The 23,864-nt window shown below is 42.5% G+C and overlaps 3 protein-coding genes across 4 annotated transcripts in view; 1 reads left to right on the top strand and 2 right to left on the bottom strand.

Moving 5' to 3' along the window:
• Positions 1-2,593, bottom strand: part of LOC109481228 (cation-independent mannose-6-phosphate receptor-like) — a 37,275-nt gene extending 34,682 nt beyond the window's left edge. The window contains exons 1-3 of the mRNA XM_019783769.1: positions 2,430-2,593; positions 809-1,079; positions 164-398 (exon numbers count right to left, since the gene is read on the bottom strand). Coding sequence (XP_019639328.1) covers positions 164-398; positions 809-1,079; positions 2,430-2,578 — 655 coding nt within the window. The 5' untranslated portion in view covers positions 2,579-2,593. The remainder of the gene's footprint in view (positions 1-163; positions 399-808; positions 1,080-2,429) is intronic.
• Positions 2,594-2,960: 367 nt separating this feature from the next.
• Positions 2,961-6,550, bottom strand: LOC109481102 (glutamate-1-semialdehyde 2,1-aminomutase-like). The gene is made up of 10 exons (XM_019783575.1): positions 6,289-6,550; positions 5,965-6,046; positions 5,578-5,733; positions 5,294-5,382; positions 4,904-5,133; positions 4,563-4,667; positions 4,258-4,355; positions 3,868-4,011; positions 3,424-3,514; positions 2,961-3,259 (listed from the first exon to the last, which is right to left on the bottom strand). Exons 1-10 carry the CDS (start codon positions 6,386-6,388, stop codon positions 3,014-3,016), a joined length of 1,341 nt encoding a protein of 446 aa, XP_019639134.1. The 5' UTR covers positions 6,389-6,550; the 3' UTR covers positions 2,961-3,013.
• Positions 6,551-6,780: 230 nt separating this feature from the next.
• Positions 6,781-23,688, top strand: LOC109481223 (ubiquitin-protein ligase E3A-like). Of its 2 annotated transcripts, none has more exons than XM_019783763.1 (28): positions 6,781-6,940; positions 7,261-7,372; positions 7,689-7,757; positions 8,149-8,193; positions 8,731-8,842; positions 9,154-9,250; positions 9,501-9,564; positions 9,691-9,742; positions 9,889-10,319; positions 10,767-10,998; positions 12,130-12,231; positions 12,575-12,658; positions 12,840-12,929; positions 13,193-13,392; positions 13,543-13,671; positions 13,820-13,907; positions 14,091-14,168; positions 14,279-14,319; positions 14,629-14,791; positions 15,243-15,360; positions 15,725-15,960; positions 21,057-21,134; positions 21,292-21,360; positions 21,538-21,636; positions 21,825-21,874; positions 22,015-22,111; positions 22,386-22,450; positions 22,729-23,688. In XM_019783763.1, the coding sequence occupies exons 1-28, from the start codon at positions 6,910-6,912 to the stop codon at positions 22,847-22,849; spliced, it is 3,153 nt and encodes a 1,050-aa protein (XP_019639322.1). In that variant the 5' UTR covers positions 6,781-6,909; the 3' UTR covers positions 22,850-23,688. The 2 variants fall into 2 exon arrangements, with proteins under 2 accessions (XP_019639322.1, XP_019639321.1); XM_019783762.1 differs by having other exon boundaries at positions 8,146-8,193.
• The last annotated feature ends 176 nt before the right edge of the window (positions 23,689-23,864 follow it).

The raw sequence follows: 23,864 nt of genomic DNA, 5'->3' as shown, positions 1-23,864 counted from the left end.
AGAGGAATGCAAAAACTCTTGATTAGCCCTACTTGCTTGTATACTGTACTATTAGCTCTTGATCATTCTATACCCTTTTCTTTTTGTACTATGTTCAATAGTCGTTGCCATACATTGGACCATGAACAACTGTCATGCATTAAAGTTCTTCTCCTTCACTGACCAGGAGTGATGTCGCGACACACGTTGATGTAGAAGTCCCTCTCCCCGGCTGAGTCCACCAGGTAACCACCGTTCTGTCTGATCAGTGGTGTCAGGTCCCTCTTCTTCCCGTCCACGCCGTACACGTAACATTTCACCTCCTTCTGTGCCGGACGCTGGACAGACGTACAGGCTACTGTACTGTCCCAGTCAAAGTACGTGGTGCAGGGTTTGGCCTCTACAAACTCAGGGAAGCCCTGGGGAAGGTACAGAGTTTCACAACAATTAACTACAGAAAGGAAAAGGCGCTTAGAACTCTGTATATTACCAAGAATCAAAGTTAAACACTTAAATTCTGTATCCTTTAGCACAGTGAAGTACCTGTTTGGCAAACAATTGGTTATAGAGTTAGTTAGACATCAGGGAGAAGGATATACATGTATTTGCAACAATGCACATGCATATAACTAGCAAAATCATCTTTAGGACACTTCAAAATACTTTGAAAATAGATGCCAATATTTGACATTTCTTTTTTTTTAGTTCATACATTACTAGTAGAGGACTATAATTATAAAATATGCATTTTGCTAATGGGTAGAGCACAAGCCTTTACCTCAAACTATGGGATATTTTCTGAACAAAAATATTGACTATTGACACCTACCAAAGTCCTACCACACTGGATGTTGATACTGGTTCCAATCTTGTGCCCGGGGTGCCCAGGACAATCATCATCAGAGTACAGCTCCATCCTGAAGCCCCCTCCATGCCTGTCCTCATCTATCTGTAGGCTGGAGTTGAAGTTTCCTATGTTGGACGTGACGTTTGACTGGAGTCTGCACACAGAGTTCCCGTTACATGGGGCAGGGAGGGTCAGCTGGCTGCAGATACTGATGTTATATTGCACATTGTTGTCTCCTCTTGCCTCCCATAGCCTTAACGGTGAACACAATGAAAGATTAATACAGTCAGCATTCTACTGTTTTTTTAATTCTTTATTTCAGACACCAAGGCCCATATTCTTACATAACATTAAAAACAGAGAGACACATACAGAGATAAATGGTAAAAACAGTAAGATAAGGTACTTAGTATCTAGTCAGATAAAAAACAATACATCCATTACTGTTTGATATCAGTACTAGTATTGATACCATGATAATTATTTATCATAATAATTGTAAGTATACAGTGGTAAAAATGCATGTCTCTATTAATCAACTTCAATACTGGAGCATTATGTGGTCATAAAAATTTGATAGATACTGCTCTGATAAATGACTTGGTAACGTTTTGATTTGATTAGTATTGGACGACTGTGCTATCTTGAAATTAACAACCAATGCTGTATTGTTCTTGGTGAACATACATAAAGCCATAAAAATCGGTGTTCTCAGGCTATAATACCGGCCATTCTTTGTATACTAAATACCAAAGCTGCAAATTGACTAAAAAAAATATAATTTATAGAGTACTGCAAGCAGTAACAAGACTGATAATAGTGATATAATAAAAACAATGACTACACCACTGAAAATCCCATGAATGTTCATGTATGCTAGACAGCACACATAGCTGCTTAGTGACTCATCCTGATATCATACTACATAATGTTGAATCTTTTACGGGTAAGGCAGCCTTGAAACTAATATTAATATGGGGTGGTCCTCTTCAAACAGGGATTGATGCTACATTTGTGATGGTTTTTAAGTGGGAACCTGAAACATCTACCATAACTGGGAACCTGAAACATCCAACCTTCTAACCCCATGATCTAACCATGGAGGTTTTTAAACCTCCCATTCGATCTAACACATCTTAATAGCAAGAGGAAGTGAGCCTGCAATCTACACAAAAGCTTGCCCCATTGTTCTGCTTTCTATGACATGACTTGCAGACCTGCAAACTCGCGTGGTGGCAGAGGGCGAAACACTTCAGCGAAGCAGTAACACTAAATGGCGACTAGCAAAACAACTGAACTTCATTATTCACATGGCAGACTAGACCCCCTCCCCCTTTTCCCCATCCACCCACATTCAGCAAAATATCCCACTAGCTACGATCTCAATAAAAGACCAACTTGGGAATCATACATGCCGTGCTACTGTACAAAACTCGTTTAGAGACTGTTGTATACATCTTGCTGAATTCCCATGCCGTGATTTGGACAATGTAAACACAGTCAGCTGATTTTGGAAGCAGATCTCATGCCCTGGGGAAGTTGGCGCAGCCAAAATTTCGCCACGTTCTTCCGCAAAAACAGACCTCGTTCGAGCTCTACTTACCCCTGAATCGGCTCTAGATTATAGTTCCCGGCTACGCAGTCTCCTTGGGTCCGACTGACAAGTTGGAAGACGAAGAAAAGCGAAGATATGGTCCAAAACATCGAAGTTTTTGGGTCGTGTCGGTGCCACAGGTGCACGGCGGCCGCCATGTTGGATTTGCTGAGGTCACATGACGCTGAGAGAGTGTATTACATCATCACCTGATCGTCATGTGGTCCCCGGTCTCTGGTGGCGTCCTGGACATTGTACCCATGTGATAAAAGTACACAATTACAGCCATTTTAATGGCTTCTGATATGTTGTCCTTTGACTGGTGTTTATAAAGAAGAAAAAAAGGCGAAAAAAAGGTTAAGAAGAAAAGGCGAGGACGTACAATTATACAAAACTGTCACCTAAAATACCTAAGATTGGCAAAATGGCAGGCAAAACAATATATCATAAAGTTTATTAAAACAGTTTGTACCTAAATAATGATAAAGAATGAAATGAGTCCTTTATCAAATTTAATGTAGGTTACTAGGTATATGTCCTTGTAAAATCATTTTGCATTCTTTGGCTTCGGAACGTTCGAGTTCTTGGCACTTCTAGTTTGTTGTTGCGCTTTTCTCATTCTCCTTGATTTCTTGCAGAGTCTGATCGAAGATTTCCACGAACTGGTCGCACACGTCCTCCGTGTGTTTGAGCGACAGGTACAGTTTGGTTCCCATGGGGTTGAGCTCGAGGAAGACGCTGCGTTTGAAGAGTCCCACCATCATGGCCCGCCGCCTAGCGGCGTTCTCCTGAAGTTTTTGCTCGCGGTAGTTGTACACCAGCTTTTCCGTAAACAGAACCTTGGAGAAAAGGACATGAAACTAAAGTCAGAGAAACTTGATAGTGTTTTTTCTTTAGCAAACTTGCATCAAAGATCACGCAAATTTGGTCAGAGGTTTTCAATATGTTAAAAAAATCTTTCTTTCATTCTTTTTCATGCGCAATGAAAAGCAAACAAACAAACCTGTGCCAGAGGCCCGTCTCCGATCACATGACCGGGGATGTCATTTTTATCCAAACATTCCTTCATCTTGCTCCTCACGTACCTGCCAATACTGCCGATGTAAAAAAAAAACGGAATTCTTTTGATCAATATATAGATAATATCCCTGAATGTCGACACTTTTAGGAGAATATGAGAGATAAAACTTCATATCTTTATCCGTGAATAGTTTCATCAGGTTGGTAAGCTACTGAGTAAAGAGACTCTTTTTACACAACCAAGTGTTTTTTATTCACAGCCGACGTTTCCGTGACCGTCTGTCACCTTCCTCAATTCTGACTGGTTCACATTGCACTGCAGCACAAGTGTCACTGCTATAGATGCATTCCCAACCGCACAATATTTACATATAATTCATATCTTTATCGTTTTACAAGTTACTACATGTAGTAAATGATGTCGTACTCATGCAGTTGCTTGTACGTGCCCGTCCTGCGGTAGATCTGTAGCGCTGCCAGGGCGGCCGACGCGCTGATGGTGTTACAGCCCAGGGAAGACGCCGTCCACACGTAACGCCTGTCTTTTCCCAGTAGGTCCTCGTTCACAATACTGGAAAGAATACAAAACAAATTCATAATCAACTACCCATAAGTCTAAACGAAAACATCTACAATGGCGTTTGCTTTTATTTATTTACTTGAATTGTGCATTGAGTACAATGTACATTTGGTATAAAGCAATAAAGAATAAAAAATGGAGGGAGGGACGAAAGCAATAAGATTTTTTAACAGTTTATTAAAGATAAATATTTTAAAACGTTTAAAAACGTATCGTACAACTGTATCATATACTGACCTCATAATATCTGCGCGACCCCCAAACACACCGATGGGATAGCCTCCACCTAGAGCCTTACCGTAGGCAACCAGGTCCGGGATCACGCCATAGTATTCCTTCAGCAATAGAAAATAGCTATGTAATTGTGTAAACTGAAGAAATCGATGTATTACATTAGTTAGAAGAACGCATAATCTCAAATGGTATCAAATCACTGATCATCGGACTACAATCAGGATTTTTGTTCAACGTAAAACGGAACTTATGAGTCGAATTATTCGGTATGTTACGTACATATTCGCTGTTTTGGTACAATATATTACCTGAGCGCCGCCATACGCCAGTCGAAAGCCTGTCACCACCTCGTCGAAAATCAACAGAACCCCGTGTTTCTTAGTAAGATCGCGTAAGCCCTGCAAAAACCCGTCCTGCCAAAACAAAAGACAGGACACGGGAAGAATCGAAATTGCATTGAATAGATGACGTCTGGTTGTAAACGTTTGCTTTTTGGTCATGACATTACACGACACAATGAGAATGGCGTTTTTCATAGACATGCGTACGTTTGCATTTATTTAAAATTTAGGCTTAAGTTTTTTCAACAAGCTTATGGAGAGAGGAAAAAAAAAACACTTTTAGACATTAGTAAAGAACAACAATATACCATAGGAGGGGTACATCGGTGCAAAGGCTCAACTATCACGGCGGCTAAGTCGTCCTTGTGCTGTTCCACAATCTCTGTCGTCATGCTGAGGTCGTTGTACGGTGCCACAAGGACGTGGTCCTTCACGGAATGTTCTATTCCCGCGCTGGAGGGGTCCGGGTTTGGGTAGTCCAGCAGCCCCTTGGGAAACAGACTGGTCACCCCTGTTTCGTTTGCACCATGGTATGCTCCTGATGACGTTGAGATTTAAACATGTTACTTGCATATGAAGTTACCAACGTCTCGGTGACAAATTTGGTCTATTTCTTGAACTTTAGGAACCTGACTTCAGAAACTGCAAGGTGTTTTATTCATTGCACGAGACAAAAGAAACAGGAAAGTTAGCATCACCTTCGAACTTGAGAACTTTACTCCTGCCAGTGAATGCCCTAGCGAGTCTCTCACAGTACATAGTGGCTTCAGTTCCGGACGAACAAAATCTAATGAACGACGAATATTGAATGAATGAATCATGTGACTGTTATAACATATCAGTCACAAAACAGGAAATAATGACGATCAGATTTATGTGTAATTCCTTTATTTGAACAAACAACGACATGCTGTGAATGCGGAGTATGTACATTTTGAGATTTAAACTTTTCAGTTTACTTAAGAGTTCATTCCATTTTCACCTGAGATAGTCCACTGCAGGACTCAGCCGTTTGATCTCCTCAGCTAGCTGGAGAGATTTCTCGTTGACGTAAGCGAAGTTGGAGCCGTTTGCGGCCTGCTCCGTTACGGCGGCGACCACTTCTTCCCGGGCGTGCCCCACAAGGTTCGTCCCCCATCTTCGGACAAGATAAGATATACAACACATGAAGGTAATTAAAAAAATGATTGGATCATACTCCCTGTAAACTTTTGAAATCTGCCTTCAAATAAACGCAATTATCCTTAGCGTTATTTGAACTTTAAAGCAATGGTGATTGTCACAGTATTAACATAATCGTGTATTGCGGACGAAGGCAAAAGTTTGAAGCCGCCGTCAAAATGATTGAATGTATCTTTTATTTACTCACCCCATTGAGAAGTCAAGATATCGCTTGCCGTCCACATCCCACACATAACAGTCTTTTCCTCTGGACAGGACTGTGGTCAGCTCTAAATAAGTTATATGAGATTTAAAAAAGGCTAGAAAAGGATTGGTGTAACGTTACATCTAATAAAGACTTACCATGGCTTACATACTAGTACTTTTATTGAGGGCGCTACAATGGAACTTTTAGCTTATTGTCAGTTTGCATAACGCCTGTTTGTGAAAAAATTCAAGAACTGTAAATGTAAACTCGCATCACGGAGGAAAATGCGATGAGGTTGCGGCGATGTAAGGTTTATAATTATACCTTTTGGCAGGTTGAATTCTCCGTTGGATCCGGCTGGAAACACGGCAAGAGACCTTTGAGCCGCCTGACCTAGCGGGATACCGTCGGCCTCTGGATCCATCGTTCTGTTGTTCTCTAATCCTCAGACTCCTTATAAAACGACTATTTAAGACAAACAACTTAGAAAATGTGCAGTACAATTGACTGTTTAAGCGTTACGGAAGGCCGAACTTCTCAAAACTTGCACCTGTGAAACAAAAACTTTCCGCTGCCACCTGTATGACCCCCGACCTCCCTTTGAATCATTGACCGCAGCCAAGTACATCTAAACAAAATTCACCAGAAAATAAGCATAGTATCTACACATGGCTAACATTAAGATGACCAAAAATGAACACAGGTATTTATAAAACGTGTATTTTACAAATATGTCTGTAAGGTTTGATTATTGAAAGTGTCATGCTATGAAACAACTTATGACACAGTTCGTGTTGTTGCGGTGCATAGCGTTAAAACTGATATGAAACTGGCGCCCACAAAGAGAGGCGGCAAGAGACGAAGATGTGGTCGTTAATTTGCTTCCATACATCCTCCACCGTAACCTAGCCAGTTGTAGGGGAGTCCTGAGGAACAGTGTCCCTGATGGACGTCCAGAAAAAGGACATCGGGCGAGGTATGGCATGCCCGCAGCGCAAATTCATTTGCTTCCATGTGGTCCATGCACGTTTTGCCAAAATGACCTGTGGGAGGGGGGCACTAGATACTAGTAGTAAATTATAGTAGTATCCGTAGCTCCAACTTTTACAAATATCCTTTGACCGTAAATATTAGTACAGTCTGTAAGGTGTTTAAATGTTCATTTTCCAAAGCCAGGACTATACATATGTTACGTCCTTTGCAAAGCCAAAGGTAACGGGCCCGTTAATAAATTATATTCGTATGAGAAGTTTCACACAACCAGTTTGTTCCATATCCAAGTATATTCCCTTGTAGATGAAGCCCATTTTGCCGTGCCGGGGAAACCTCCCCTCCCCACAGCCAGGAGACAGTATGAGAAGAGAGGTTCTCTGCCTACCAGTGAGCTGGCAAGGGCCAAACTACCAAGGTACATGTTTTGTACAGTTGAGATAATTTGTTCAACTAGATTATGATATATCAATTTGCATGTATGCAGGTTATTGTCCTGTTTGGAAGCTGTGCATATTTAGACTGTAAATACAGTAAAATTTGGAAAATTATTGTAGAAGCTAATAAACCTGTTCTAGATCTATTTGGACAACCACTGAGAGCAAGTTGACTGTTGCAGGCGACTAGACCCGCTCACTACAGTACAGGTGAAGAAGCCTTCCTCAGCTGTATGCAGTTGTATGGTGTTTTGAGGTTTGTACATGTAACATTATTGTTCTTTCTTTCCCACCCAGGCCCATCAGCCAGCCCAGACTACAAAAGAACTTGGGAGGAGGTTCTCTGGCCAGACTTAACCTGGACAGGTAATAAACAGACTCTACAACTTGCGAGCTACACCCATAGCTGTACATGATGCTATATGATATAGGTTTTTATGATAACATTAGCTAACCTTGAATGAAATTTGTTGTTGTCAATGATGGTTGACGTAATCATCTCATTTTCCATTTTGTGGGAAATATGAGGACACAAACAGCTGAGACAACTTAACACTGGCACCAACAAAACCTTTTGAAGATGTGGATGCTGCTGATAGCTTGGGATCTTTGTTTAGAATAGATCTGCACCTGAGCATTTAAGCCAGTATTCTACATGTAACTGTTACAGGTAACTTTGTAAAAGACTACAGTTCAGTGTACCATGCTACATGTACTTGCATCATTAACATTAATTTGACCTTTTTGTCTTCAGCAGAGAGAAGTCCAGTAGCCTGGTACAGCTGTCAAATCTTAAGACCAAGTAAGTACAGTTCCGCAAGTTAAATGTGATCAGGAACTTCTCTTTAAGACTTATCAGATGCAGCATAACAGTCTGTGCAGAAAAATGATCTAATAGTAGTACTAGTGATAGTTGAAAGTAGGGTGAGGGTCTTCCTGAAAGTGATTACAAACTCCTCTGTCTGTCCATGATGGTTGACGTAATCATCCTACCTGCCACATGGCATTGTGGGGAAACAATTTGACTGAGATAGTACAGGAGACATGTTAGACATTCTTGATAGTGTGGAAAATAAAACTATTCTTGTATAATTTACTGCAACACTTCTCCTTCTTTGCAAGAAAACCCTGTATTTTTCCATATGACTCACAGTAAGTATCACCAGTACCTTTCTTGTCCTCCTACAATGTAACTTTAGAGTACACTAACAAGTTCAAGATAATGCATGTTTTATCAGTGATCACTGATGCCTGAAAAATGTTTTGAACATTTTTTGTCAGCATCATAAGTTAGACAAATAATTTATAATGATGTACATCTTGCTACCTTATTCCACAGAACACTAAGCTCCAGTAACTTGGCAGCGGTGTCAGACAGTAACCTGTCTGTACAAGAGGCCGCCCCTCTCAGGAGTTACGAGACACCCCACACCGCAGAGGCAGCTACTAAAGTAAGCACCAAACTACTAGCATATTAATATTGTAACTCTCAGTCATCTGTACTACATGTACAGTAGTTTTATCTGCACAAAGACACGTAGTAGTAGCTAGGCAACAAGCTTTTGTCCATGTTATTAGGCATGAGATAATAAATCAAAGTGCTGTTGTACGTTGCATATTGTATTGTAGGGTTTATTTACAAAGTGACATTTCCAAGCAAACAATGGTTCACAATACAGGTCACAGATGAGTTATTACCATGTGATTAATCAATGTTCAACTCAGAGCTTCTAATTTTAATGTTCCTCTGTTTTTGTTGTAGCTTTATTTTGAACAGTTGGTGAAGAGGTATTTCTACCAGCTTACAGAAGGTTGTGGGAACAAGAAATGCAGGAACAAGTTTTGCCACTCTTGCCCAGGTAAATAGTACATACATGTACATTGATACAAGATAATATTAAAATCTTGTAAATTTATTACAGTTTACTGTACGATAAATATCCCATACCTATTGTTTTGCTGTTGTTTTATCATTGTTCTTTTTATATACCATGATCTGTATAGCTACATTTGTAATGAAAAATTTTGTTTGTTATAACTACTGTACATGAATAAAAAATTAAAATTTATTTCATTTTTACATTTAATACATGTACTTTGTTCCTCCAGGGCACATTGTTGTACCCAAAGACATGTTAGCAATAATCAGCATAGAGCTTGCCACAAGACAAAGGTAATTCTGTTACTTTTTGTGTTCTCTGTTTTATATTTACACTAAGACACCAGTTTCATTTGTTTTGCAAAACAGATGGCACCCAGGCCTAGGAACAAAATCTTACAAGTTGTTTTTACCCTACAGGCCATATCTGTGTGCTCTGAAGAAGTTTCTGGACAGACCACTACCATCAGATGTATGTATTCTACTGTTGATTTTTATGATTAATGGAATAAGAATATCCTTGTCTGTAATTATGGTTATATTTTTAATCTGAACTTATGGGTTATGCAATTTGATATGGAAAGAATCTAATACTTCCAACACACTTTTTGCTTACAGATTTTTCAGGTAGAAAAAGGGAGACCAAAGCCATTCCTGCACACCATGTTTTCATGCAGTCCTTTCTGTGGACTCTTCAAAGAGGCGCCAGAAGAGACAAGTCCACCAACCAAGCCTTCCAAACCAAGGCTGCTGTCCTCCAGCTCTAAAACACTGAACATAGCATCGCATTCCAACCTCATGTTAAAAGCTGCTACCTCACTGAACTCAGTGGCAGATTCGAGACCGGTGCATTCGAATCTCAGACAAGAGGTTTTAAGGAGGGGTTCCTTTACGACCTATGATGGGTGGAGTGGCCGGAGGGCCAGCACTGACTGTGTGTTGAACAAGCTTACTCTGGAAAAGAATGGACTGACAGGAAGCAGCCGAGAGCTGAGTGGGAGTATGGAGAATATTCTGGGTGGTTCACCCAGAGCACTGTCCATTCACAGGTAGGTTTGAAACAGTGTCCCAGTCTTGTGCTTAAGTTTTAACTACAAAAGGTTTTACACTCATTAGAAAATGAAATTACAAATGTAATTTATTGGAAATCTAAAGTTTGCACTTTGTTATGGCTGCTGTCTATGATGTTTGACGTAATCATCTGTCCTGCCATATTTGGTAAACTGGAGACAAACTTAACTGAGACAGCAGACATGCAAAAAAAACAACCTCTCATTGTATGAGTGATAAAGATTACTTCAATATTGTCATTGTCAATATTCGTTACTATTTTACAGCTTTTGGAATATTATGCCTAGGAGCTTGACTGACAATTTCATAATACTCCTTGCATACATTACAAATGTCTGCTTAACATCATATTATTCATAAACAACATTGTGTATTACACTTTAATTTACAGCCAATAATCCTAATATTTCCGCCCTCCCCTTTAGTAATGGCAGCAGACCAGGCAGCCTGACGTTTGGCCAGAGTGTCCCTCAGGAGGAGGGTCTGAACTCGCTGTCCAGTCTGACCACCAGCCCATCCCGCCTGCTGTCCTCAGCAGAGTGCCTTAGTGACCAGTCCCCTGAGCTGGAGGAGTTTGAGAGGGAGTGTATGCTGGAGATGTCATCAGATGACATCAGGGAGTTCTCACTCACACACCTCACACTGCCCATGCTTCAGGTGGGAAACAACACTTGACTTAGTTAAAAAATGTGTGTTTTTGATAGTTTTACCAAAGTTTTCATCAGCATCACCCACTACTGTCAATCAGTCATGGCTGTTTTTAGATCTTTAAAGTCTTGTTATAGCTTCTTCTAGTTTTGTTGTATACTACATTTTGTGAAATGAAGTATTTGAGAAGTTCAGACTTTTGGCCAGTATTTTTTGCTGACCCAAATGTAACCAGTGATACAATAACTCTCTTTCTTTGCTGAAGAAAACAACTCCTAATTTGTTACAGGGATGTAATAGTAGTAAAGACTCATTTCTGAAACTCAGATGTTATGAATAATGTTTGCTTCTTTTTTGATGGTATACTATCAATACTGTGTACTGTAATGTACATATCATATTGTGGGCATTAAAACAGAGTTGGTTTGAAGCCTTTACCAACTGATATTGTGTCCACATAGAACAAGGTACAGGTGGGACGTGCCGACAGCCAGTCAGAGAGTGCCGACTGTCTGTGCGATTATCTCACACATGTTTGACATTTTTCTTCATTAGTTTAAGTCTGAAGATGGGCTTATGGTTGTGTCAAGACCTCAGCATCATCTTGTGACTTATTACGCATATGGCACTGAGAGATGACTAATCTCAATGATGATTTTCACCTTCAACTTTGCTGTATGAACCCATGATGGTGTTAAAATATCCCAGCAAAGTTTTACATTTTCCTCTCTTAGGCCACACCAATTTAATTTGTTGGTTCTCGGATTCGCCTCTTCGTTTTTTTCTGATTTGCAAAAAAAAAAAAAATATGATTCTGGTTCTGAATCAACTGAAAAATGCTCATGTTTTGCCCCCAACAGTTGAGGATAGTCCTTTTCTTCCTAGTTGTTACAGTTTTCCCATCTATCATTGCAGTGGTTTGATTAAAAGTTCAAAATTCAATGTTTAAATTTTAACCCAGCCTTTTGTGTTGACTTCATGGCTCATTTCGTAGCATTTAAGCCTATAATAGGATGCCTAGACCTGTTTTTATTTTTTATTTTTTTCGCCCTGTCGCTTCATATTTTTTCTGAAAAAATCCGAGAACCAACAAATTAAATTGGTGTGGCCTTACATGTACTTAACGCTATATCTTCTCAGGACACAGTGGATAAGTACAGGGAGCTAGGTGATCCATCCTTCCTCCTCAACACCATCAGAACTGTCTTCACCTCATCTCAGGCTCTCAATGATAGCTTCAAGGTGAGCAAAGTGCTTTCATTCTGGTCAAATATTCTAGTATTAGTACTAGTAAAAGTTTCAAGTAAACTTAGTTCGGCTAAAATTAAAACATGTGACTTTCCCCTTTGTCAAAGGTACATGTATTACAGAATTTTTCATGTCTATGAATGATAAAGTCTGCACTTTGTTACGGCTGCTGTCTATGATGTTTGACGTAATCATCTGTCCGGCCATCTTTGGCACACTGGAGACAAACTTAACTGAGACAGCATTCTTATGTAACAACATCTTTCAATGTGGCTGTTTGACTTTACTTCATCTTGGTAAAGCAAGAGCACAACTCTTTGTTTATTTTTATTTGTAGCACAATGAGTCTGACCGGGGTGTGAACATTGACCTGGAGTCCCTCAGGAAAGCCTACTACCTGCTATGCAACCTGCAACCACAGGTTAGACTTTCTCAGTACATTGTACCTCACATTTGATGCTTACAGTTCGGCGGTGAAACTTAGAAGTTGTTTGTAAAGGTTTTAAGTTGCTTGACATTCACAATTGGTATGTAATGAGAACTACACTTGTACATGAAATAGTGTTCTTAAAAAAGGAGAAACATGTGTTGTTCTCTTTTAGGAAACCTTCAAGACTGCCATGGCCAATGCAGTAGAGATCCTTCTATCTTCATTACGAGGCACAAATGTACAACCCAATGATATTGCTCAGGTATGTGTAGGTGTTGACAAGTTAAGGATTTAATTTGTTGTCAAGTTTTTTTACAATCATAGAAGTCAGTACTCAGTTAATACTGCTGTCTGTGATGTTTGACGTAATCATCTGTCCTGCCATACTTGGCACGCTGGAGACAAAACTAACTGAGGCAGCATCAAAATAAAATGTTATGAAATTACTTCAACCAAAATTTATGACTAAAGGACGAAGGACGATTGTACACTGGCAGTTCTATAGGTTCACACATCTGTTTCCAGCTGATCATTCTGATGGAAAACCCCCTCATGGAGACCAGGCCAGCCTTGCTGCACAAGCTGTGCCAGGTAGTGGCCTCCCTCCCCCACACGTCCCGCTCACAGCTGGCCCGGGCACTCATGAAGTACGACAAGGCCAACTTCAGAACCTTCCTACAGCTGTTCCAGGCTCATCTGGTGCAGTCTCTACATCCAGACAAGGGGTGGGTTTTTAAACATCAGACATTTTACCCAGTTATAACTGATTCTTCAGTCAGCTGTGTGTTTTTTAACGCAAAAACGTTCCGACATACTCCAGAAACAATTTGAATGTGGGGATTATAGCTTCATAATTTGACTGTTGGTTACTCCAGGGCTAGGGACCAGATGTTGGATGTTGCCAGGACGTTGTCGGTGTTTCACCTCGCCAACAGCCGTGCTCACAGCTCCAGGGGGAAGGCCATCCTTCCTCTGTCTGACTTCTACTGCCCAGTACTGGCCAGGTGACACTCACAGCTTTTACTTGCATCAGTTGGATAATTCCACTTTGTGTCTTTTAATTCTTTCTGTTGGGTGAATGACGACTTGTATCCTTGTTGTGATCCTTTTTTGTATGATGAAAATAATTACGCCTTGTTTATTGATTTGTAGGAAAATGGACTACAAGCATGAGTACGGGAACTGGACAGCTTCTGATCAGAACTCCATGTTGGACTTTCCTTACCTGTTAGACCCATCGGTAGGTCTCATGTCTGTGGCACATACACAAGACAAAAAACAGCCCCTTTCTTTTGTGAAATAGTAACATCATGAACCAATTTCCTAATCCTTCTTCATTTTTACAATTTTTTGTAATAATAGATACTTACTGATAAGATACGTGTTAGGTTTTTATTTAAAATGTTCTGAAATGTTGTTTCAGTTGAAGGTCCGAATCCTACACTTTGATGCTGTGGTACAGATGAGGAAAGAGTATCAGAATGCCATCCTACACCAGGCAGTATGTATATTATTCAGTATGTATATATTATTAAAATTTCTCTTTTTCATTATTATCCACCTTTTTTATGTATACAGGACAACATTAAACATTTTTAAAATTCATTTCAGAGGGTGAATCAAGCTCAGAGATACCTCAACCAGCTGAACAAGTGAGTACTTTTTGTTGGATCATCTGAAAAATTCTAAACTAGAAATCAGTATAGTACAATGTATATCATGCTGCTGTCTGTGATGTTTGACGTATTCCTCTGTCCTGCCATATTTGGCACACTGGAGACAAACTTAACTGAGACAGCTTTGTTACTGAAACTTTGTTTCAACATTGTTACTGACTCCATCTTCCAAATACTGTGCCCTAGACATGCTGGATTAACAGCCCACTGCCCCTACGGCCTCAGTCAGGCTATGGGACTACCTTTACCTTCACATTTTTAATAGAAATCCCCCCTATCCCTCAGAGAAGCGTCCCTGGAGGATGGCGTCCAGGCGGCCACCTGTCCCTTCCTGGTGCTGGAGATCCGCAGGGACCAGCTGATCCAGGACACCCTTGCCGAGGTGCAGCTCAAGAAGGACCAGCTCAAGAAACCGCTCAAGATCAAGTACATCGGTGGTGGGGAGCAGGTCAGTAACTAATTTATTTTATTTTATTTATTCTATAATTGTTTAAGTCAGGCAGAGCCCATAGACATGAATACACCTACATGTAACAGAGACAATAACGTTATATACAGAAAATTAATCTAAAATACATTGACTGGGTTAAAGTAGGCTAGGTAGACCCCCATGGGTCTTTCACCCTATACATGTAGATGTCCAGTTGTGTTCCACTGTTCATCATACATGTACTTGTTCATAGAAGCTACAGGACTTTCCCTGGTACATTGTACATTGAACCTTTATGTACCGGTAAATATATATTAATAGTCTTTCCTTCTTTTCATAAACAAGTACATAGTATTGTTCATGATAAGAAGGAAAGACTGTAATGTCATAACATAAAGATGTACCAGGGAAAGTCCTGTTATAGTATCTTTTATGATAAGTGGTTCATCACCATTTATTGTCCTAACAGGGCCTGGACATGGGAGGTCTGCAGAAGGAGTTTTTCCAGATGATCACAGAGTCTGTGTTTGACCCCAACTATGGCATGTTTGTGTACCTGGAGGAGAGCAGGAGTCTGTGGATCAATGGTGAGCATCATCTGTGACTGTCTCTCAAGTCTCAGGGTTTAGAAAGCACATGTAATAATAATTATTGATGTCTTCAAAAACTGTTCTTTTCTCACACTGTCATCCTCTTCTTTCATACTGATGAGCCCAAGTGAAAGAATGATGCAGTGAGATATTGTCTGGGGTCACTTACCATTGAGTTTTGTGGTGTTTGGTGCTGCACCTTGCTATTACATGTAGATGTCACATAATTGCAACCACTTTTGTTTACCACAAAGCTGGTGTGTTATACCAAAGGGCTAATTTATCATCTCAGAAATACGTAGATACAGAACTCTCTGAAGCTTTAGACTGAGATTTTAAACTCAACATGTTTTTCTTAAAGGGGAGTCACCGGAATCAGATGGAGAGTTCGAGCTGGTGGGTATCATCCTGGGGTTAGCCATCTACAATGGCGTGATCCTGGATGTGCATTTCCCCATGACTGTGTACAAGAAACTCCAAGGGGAGACCCTGGAGTTGGCTGACCTGCAGGACATCCAGCCGACCCTGGCCAGTGGGCTACAGGAACTGATGGAGTATGAGGGGGATGTGGAGATGGACTTGTGCTACACTTTCCAGGTCAGATAGGATTTGGTGGCAACGTGATTGTCTGGTTTAGGTCCACCACAGAGGGTCCTACATGTTTATACATGTAAAATGCATATTGTCTACCGCATTCCCTCTTATGTCAGGCAGACAGAATACTTCAGGTGATTGAGCCTGTCCACCCCCGTGTAGACTCTAGTTGGTATCGCCCAAAGTTGAAGGGTCACCCTCCCTGCGCATGCGCACCAGTCTAATTTTTTTGAGCAACCTGTAAACACCTTCGTGTTTTGCGTTGGTATCATGGGGTCTAGGCGTGAAAAGCAACGCGATAGACATCGTTCGAGGGCGCCTTCGGGTCCTAGGGCGACCGAGGAGAGTTCCAAGCGCGAACGTGGCGGTTCCCGGCGGCGTTCCAGCGGCAGGGAGCGCGAGGAAGGCGGGACAAGCCCGGGCGGGTCGGCGCACCATGTGCGTGAAAACGACCGCCATGACAGTCGTCAGAAGTCGTCTTCTCCGGCTATGCCGGTTCTCAGCGCTGACGGAAGCCAGCAGGAAGGCGACGGCGAGCAGAAGCAGCCGCCCACGGTGCAGCAAGACGGCAACTTGCCGTCTGACGGAGACATAAGCAGTGGTGGCGGCGACGGAAGCAAGAAGACGCATGATAGCGAAACGGAGTTTTCGCCAACAAACGTCCGCATCTCTGCCTTGGAGCAGAGTTTTGCGTCCATGTCTCAGAGGCTAGAGGCGTTCCAGGAGCTGATGTTAGCTCAATTTGAGCAATCTTCACCGAGGAAACGACGCAGCGCTCGTCCAGAGACGGCAGTTCCTGAGAAGCGCCGGAAGGAAGATAGCGCTAGCGCCCGCAGTGGCAAGCAGCGCTCCCCGTCTCACGACGGGGCGGAAGGAGAGAGCGTCGGCGGCGACTCTGGCGCTAGCGACTCGGTGTGGAAGCCGTTCGACCCGACGAACAAGGACACCATGCACTCATGGGTAGCCGACGATGTTGTCTTTTCTGAAGTAGAAAAGTACTTCAAGCATGACCAGCAGCGCCGGGGTACAGACTTAGAGGCGTGGCAGCAGAAGTTCAGCATGCCCGACAACGCTCCATCCACGATGGTTGCACCGAGTTTCAACGACAACATAGCCAGGGCTGTCGTCGACAATGACAAGAAGCAGGGTGAGCAGATCATTTCTCATGATAAGGCTCTAAAGAACATACATTCGAACTTGGTGCATATTGGTACACCTTTGATGAATCTGTGGCAGATGATTCAGCGTTGTAATAGTGAGAACTTTGAAGAGTTGCAGCTAGAGATGAGTGACTGTGCTGGTTCAGCACTTGTGTTGCTGGGGTCGCTACATTCTCAGTTGGCGTTCACCCGACGCACGTTCGTAGCAGAGTCATCCCAGAAGAAGTTTAGAGACCTTTTCAAGGCAGCATCTGAAGACCCAAAGTTCCTGTTCCCGCCTGACATGGGGTCAAAGGCTAAGGACTTGTCGTCAGAGACGAAAGTGCTGGTTGGCATGCTCAGCCAGGACGACCAGGGGAAGTCTTCAGTGCCGAGGCGTGGTGCTCGTCGCGGCGGCGGCAGAGCAACTGGCGGAGGGTTCAGCTACAGCTACAGAAACTCCCGCTACATGCCACGGGCCAATTATGGCCAGTACAGTTACAGGGGTTCACAAACCCGACAGTTCTACAACCGCAACCAGTCCTTTCAGTCTAAGTCGGGGGACGGGAAGCAGAAGCAGTCCAAGTAACAGACACGGCTTCAGAGGGAGAAGCACGCCGGCGTTTGACCGAATTTCAACATGTACCCAACACTACTCAGCTACTTCACGGAGGCAGGCTAGCCCACTTCATGCAGGAGTGGAGGCAGTTGACTTCCGATCCTTGGGTTCTTCAGTGCGTCAGGGGGTACAGGTTGGGATTTGCGAGAACGCCTCCGGTGCAACGACATCTGCCATCTTGTCGAGCAAGAAGTCCAGCTCAGATAGAAGTTCTGAGCGGAGAGGTAGAGACTCTACTTGCCAAAGGGGCAATAAAGGAAGTTCAGTATCAGCACAATCAGTTTGTTTCAACTTTGTTTACAGTGCCAAAAAAGACAGGAGGTCTTCGTCCTGTTATCAACCTGAAACCATTAAACAAGTTCTTAAATGTTCAGAAATTCAAGATGGAAACTCTGGGAGTTATCAAGAACCTGGTTCGACCAGGAGATTTTATGGCAAAGTTGGATCTCAAGGACGCATACTTTACCATCCCGGTAGATGCGGACAGTCGCCGGTTCCTCACCTTTCAGTGGCAGGGCCGGTTTTACCAGTTCCAGTGCCTGCCCTTCGGCGTGGCGACCGCCCCGAGGGTCTTCACGAAGTGTTGAAAGTTCCTGTGGCTATCCTGCGAAGACGGGAGTTTCGTCTAGTGGTGTACTTGGACGACATCTTGGTGATCGGCCGCTCCAGAGAAGCATGCCGAGAAGCTCTTTGGGCAGCCATAGAGCTCCTGTCAAGGCTGGGATTCGTCCCCAACCTCGAGAAGTCTGTTCTAGAGCCATCACAACGCATAACCTTCCTCGGTTCCGGCATCGACACAACACAGATGGTTACTTTCTCCCCGAGAGCAAAGTTCTAGAGCTACAGCAGTTAGCACAAGACGTACTGACTGCAGACAGAGGGATGTCGGCAAGAGAGTTAGCAAGCGTGATTGGCAGGCTACAAGCCACAACCACGTCCGTATGGCTGGCGCCGCTGCACTTCAGAAGTTTGCAGCGTCTGCTCATCACAGTTCTGCGTGTGACAAGAGGTCACTGGGAACAGCTCGTACCACTGACAGAATCAGCAAGAGCAGACTTAAGATGGTGGACAGATCACCTACCCAGACACAACAGTCGTCCAATCCTCTCACCCGCAGCAGACATTGTGGTGGAGACGGATGCCTCTACTGCCGGCTGGGGTGGGTACAGCAACGGCGTACATACAGGAGGCCGGTGGTCTGTCGAGGAAGGACAGGCACACATAAACATCCTAGAACTGCGTGCAGCGTCACTGACGGTTCGAGCGTTCTGCAAGGAGCTAGTCAGCAAGCATGTGAAGGTCCTCACGGACAATGTGACGGTAGTCGCATATCTGAATCGTCTCGGAGGGACGAGATCTCAGAGATTGCTGGACATAGCTCTCGATCTATGGGAGTGGTGCGTGAACAGAGACTTGTACATTACAGCAGAACATGTACCAGGAAAGGAGAATGTCCGAGCGGATTACAATTCCCGGCATTTTTCTCTGGCCACGGAATGGACCCTGGATCGTTACACGTTCCTGGGCTTGCAAGCGACATTTCCACGACTCATGAAGGGGGTGGATCTGTTCGCGTCCCGAACAAACTACCAGCTACCTCAGTATGTGTCTTGGCATCCAGAGCCAGAGGCAATCGGGACAGATGCGTTCACAATGAACTGGAACAGGTGGGATCTGCCATACGCTTTTCCCCCGTTCATGCTAGTCGCACCAACTCTAAGGAAAGCGCGAGAAGACAGAGCTCACCTGCTTCTCGTAGCTCCGATCTGGGACACAGCAGTCTGGTACCCAGTCCTGCTGGAGATGCTGGTAGAAGAACCAGTGTTACTACCTCGCCACAACAGTCTCCTGACACAGCCAGAGTCAGGGATGCCTCACCCAGAGGGCACAAAAATGCAACTAGCCGCTTGGCATGTCTGCGGAGTCAGCACGACATGTATGGCATTTCGCCAGAGGTTAGCAAAATCCTCTTGGCGTCATGGAGAGCAGGAACACAGAAGCTGTATGCTTCGGCCTGGGACAAGTGGAGTGGCTGGTGTGATCAACGGCACATCCATCCCGTTTCTGCACCTCTGAATAAGGTGCTAGACTTTCTGTTATCCTTGTACGACAAGGGTTTCCAATACAGAACTATCAATGTGTACAGATCAGCTATATCTACCACACATCTTCCCTTGGAAGGGCAGCCTCTAGGATCACATCCGTTGGTGAGGCGTTTCATGAAAGGAGTGTTTGAACTACGTCCAGCACTACCCAAGTATAGCTTTACCTGGAGCGTCGGTAAAGTTTTAAAGTTGCTAAGGAGTTGGTCTCCAGCAAGTTCTTTATCACTTCGTTTGTTAACCTTAAAACTTATTATGTTGTTTGCTCTTACTTCTGCGGGAAGAGAGCAGTCTCTTTCGTTGCTGGATCTGAGATTCAAGAAAAGAATCTCCGACGGAGTTTGTTTTACTGTTAACAGTCTCTCCAAGACTTCACGGCCGGGCAAAGTCACACACGACATTGTGATTCCAAGCTTCCCGCAGGACAGAAGAATCTGCCCGGTAACATACCTGAAAGCGTATGTATCAAGAACTAGAAGTTTTCGTTTGTGCGACAGTATTCTGTTTAGGGCTCTTGTGGAGCCACACCAGGCGGTATCTACGTCTACCATCGCTAGATGGCTAAAAACTGTGTTACAAGAGGCCGGGATTGACACCTCAAGGTTCACCGGACACTCAACTAGAGGGGCGTCTGTTTCTGCTGCGGCACGACAAGGCGTATCAACCAAGGACATTCTAGCAGCAGCTAATTGGTCTACAGCTTCTACTTTTAAGAAATTCTACAACAGACCGGTGGGGTCAGCTTCATTCGGAAGAAACGTCCTGGCCTCAGCAGCTACAAATCTCACCTGAAGTATTCTGTCTGCCTGACATAAGAGGGAATGCGGTAGACAAATACAAATTGTCCAAACCTAGTGATGGACAGGTGTAGTTGTCTCCGCATCCCTCGTTGTCAGGCAGACACCCTCCCTGACTGGTGCAGTTCTCCACGAGTTCCGGCACGACCCATCCCGAGAGGGCTTCGGCCAGGTGGAGCTGAAAAACTTTAGACTGGTGCGCATGCGCAGGGAGGGTGACCCTTCAACTTTGGGCGATACCAACTAGAGTCTACACGGGGGTGGACAGGCTCAATCACCTGAAGTATTCTGTCTGCCTGACAACGAGGGATGCGGAGACAACCACACCTGTCCATCACTAGGTTTGGACAATTTGTATTTTAGTGCCATTATTCTTTGACATGCTTATTGATTCTTGATGATAGGTGTTTATATACTGTATCATTGTTATTGTTCCTAACAGGTTTCATACGAGTCATTTGGCCACTTGAAGACAGTTGATCTGATAGAGAATGGATCTGAGATGCCTGTCAACAACAAGGTGCGTATGTTATACAGTATTAATTTAGAAAAGACATGTTTGAATTTGTATTGTAGAGTACAAATGTACATGTAAGTCTTGGTGTTAAGGTTTATTTTACTATTCTACTGTGCCTTGCAGCTATGTCTATCCTTGTGTTCTTCCTTTTCAACTATAGAACCGAGGAGAATTTGTGCGCAGGTATGTCAACTTCCTGCTTGTGGACAGTGTGGAGAGGCAGTTTGAGGTTGGTACATATATTTTGCTTTGTATTCATTGGTGCTTCCATAGGTGTTCAACTACCCTGTACCCATATGCAAAATTCATTCTCAAAACAGGGAAACTTTGGGCAGATTGCCCTAAGTGTTGTGACAATGTTTGTGTACATTGATTACTTGTACATCTTGGTGTTGTTGTTCTTCAGGCCTTCTCCCGAGGGTTCCACATGGTGTGTGGAGGCAGAGTGCTGACACTGTTCAGAGCAGAGGAGATTGAGCTGCTCATCTGTGGCAGTACTGAACTGGTACGACAACTGATAGGCATACATGTGTTTAGAACACTGGTTGATATGCCAATATGTACAATAGGCCATTAAAAGGACCATTCCTAGAGAAAGATTCAATCCCCTTTGATATCCATTGAAACACACCAGTCTTGCAAAGGATTTAAGTTTGCTACAAAGCTTTCTAATTTCTTTTTTTTTTCTTGCAGGATTTTGATGGACTGGAAGCATCTGCAGTCTATGAGGATGGCTACTCAAAGTAAGAATTAAATATTTTCAAAATCCCTTTCCTCTTTTAGTAATGTTTTATGTTTTTCACTCAAAAGTTGCAGCATCTTTTTCAACCCTCTTGTCATTTGCTTATCTACCACACTAATGGGGGAATTATTTTGACCACAGGGAACATAAGACTATCCAAGCCTTGTGGTCAGTGGTGCGGTCACTGTCACACAAACACAAGAAGATGCTGCTTATGTTCATCACTGGGAGTGACAGGGTAAGACTTGATCACTTTTTGACAATACATTTTATTTAGTAATCAAAATAAGTAGGTTATCATGTAGATTTTTTAGAGGCATTTTTTAAATCCAAGAGGAATGTGTAGAATATGTTAATTTGCCAGTCTCTGAAATGTGTAGTTGCCACACTGACTGTGAATACGTAAATTCAAGTGTACACACAGGCTCTCAGCCTACAAGGAACCCACATGTGTTACATGTAGATGTACTACTAGTAGTTGAAGACTTAATTTCTTTATCCATGTACTGTAGGTCCCACTGAAAGGCCTGGCCACCCTAAGGATCACTGTCCAGAGACATGGACCAGATTCAGAAAGGTAAACGATCTTCTGCAAGAAATACTTTTGGATGCTGTAAGAAGAGGGAATCCTGCTATGAGTAGAAGGGGGAAGAAATATAATCAATTCTCTAAAGTTCCTCTATGTTGCTAGGTTTTAGAATAGAACTTTACTTCAAGCTTGTACATACTTTGTTCAAGTACCAATCTCCAACAGATATTTAAGATTGTAACTGTAGTACAAGTTCTTACCAGCTTATGTCATTCTAAAGTTGCCTGGTGAGCTTACACTAATCTGTGTATCTCCTTCCCCCCCAGACTTCCCACAGCCATGACATGTTTCAACACCCTCCTCCTGCCTTCCTACAAGGATGAAGACAAACTGAAGAACAGACTTCTCACTGCTATAGAGAACTGTAAAGGATTCGGTCTTACATGAGATGCAACGTAAACATATGCAAACGTCTATGTACAGTTATGGGAATCTATAAAATACATTTTTCAAATGTGTTGATTGTCAGGTATACATGTAACATTATATGATTTACAAACAGTATTGTTGCTGTAATAATAGTACAGTTTGTCAATTTCTCAAGTGCTTCATATTGCTGCCGTCCTTACACAGTTGTTTTTCCACAGTATGATTAGTGGTGCTGGTAAATTAATGAATACTAAGTATATTGTTTTGTGCATTCTCAAATGTTGTTTGTGAAATGTCTTTATTGACAAATTGCTGCTGCGTTTCTGGATATTTGAGGCATTTTTGTTTTTGTTACCTCATTTGAAAGTTGAATATATTTATTTGTGTAAGAAGTGTAACGTTACATTCCTAGTGTATGAGAAGTACAACATGTTTTGACAGAGAAGATTGCTGCTATATCCATTTTCAGTGTTTATATTGTTTATGTTGTATTATAATGTAACAATTACTCAGTGTTGAATGATTGTGTGAATTGAGTATTGGGGTGATTTTCAGTCGATTTCTTGTAACTTGTTATGAAGGATTCGATTGCTCCCCAAGTATGACAAAATTTGCAAAATTTACTGACAACATCAGTTATCATCTGTTTAGACTGGTCGGTATCATATACTCTCAAATTATTTTATTTTTGTACTTTTATAGATATTCAATCGTGCGTTTACGTAAAAGTGTCGGATTAAGGTTCACTGCCGTTACAATTTATGTGACAAATATTGACATTAGCGAACACAGTTTTGTTGTTGAGTGATTCGGTCCATTGTGCAGTGAGAAAATAAACTTTCTTCAAGAGTTCTGAATTCTGTGCTTGTCGCATCCTCAATTTCTCAATACATGGATAACGTTAGCATACTATAGGAATGGTAAGCTTCTTTGAGGTTGTCCAGCTGTTAAAGTTTATCGTGGGGATTTTAACTTTAAGTTGTGAGGGATTCAGTGCTTAGATGTCCTATGATAAAATGTTCCTGCTCTGGGA

Source organism: Branchiostoma belcheri, unplaced genomic scaffold (genome assembly GCF_001625305.1).
Source record: "Branchiostoma belcheri isolate BF01 breed outbred unplaced genomic scaffold, Haploidv18h27 scaffold54, whole genome shotgun sequence".
Taxonomy (NCBI): Eukaryota; Metazoa; Chordata; class Leptocardii; order Amphioxiformes; family Branchiostomatidae; genus Branchiostoma; species Branchiostoma belcheri.
The sequence above is the reverse complement of the archived record's forward strand: the minus strand, read 5'-3'. Positions and strand labels throughout refer to the sequence as shown.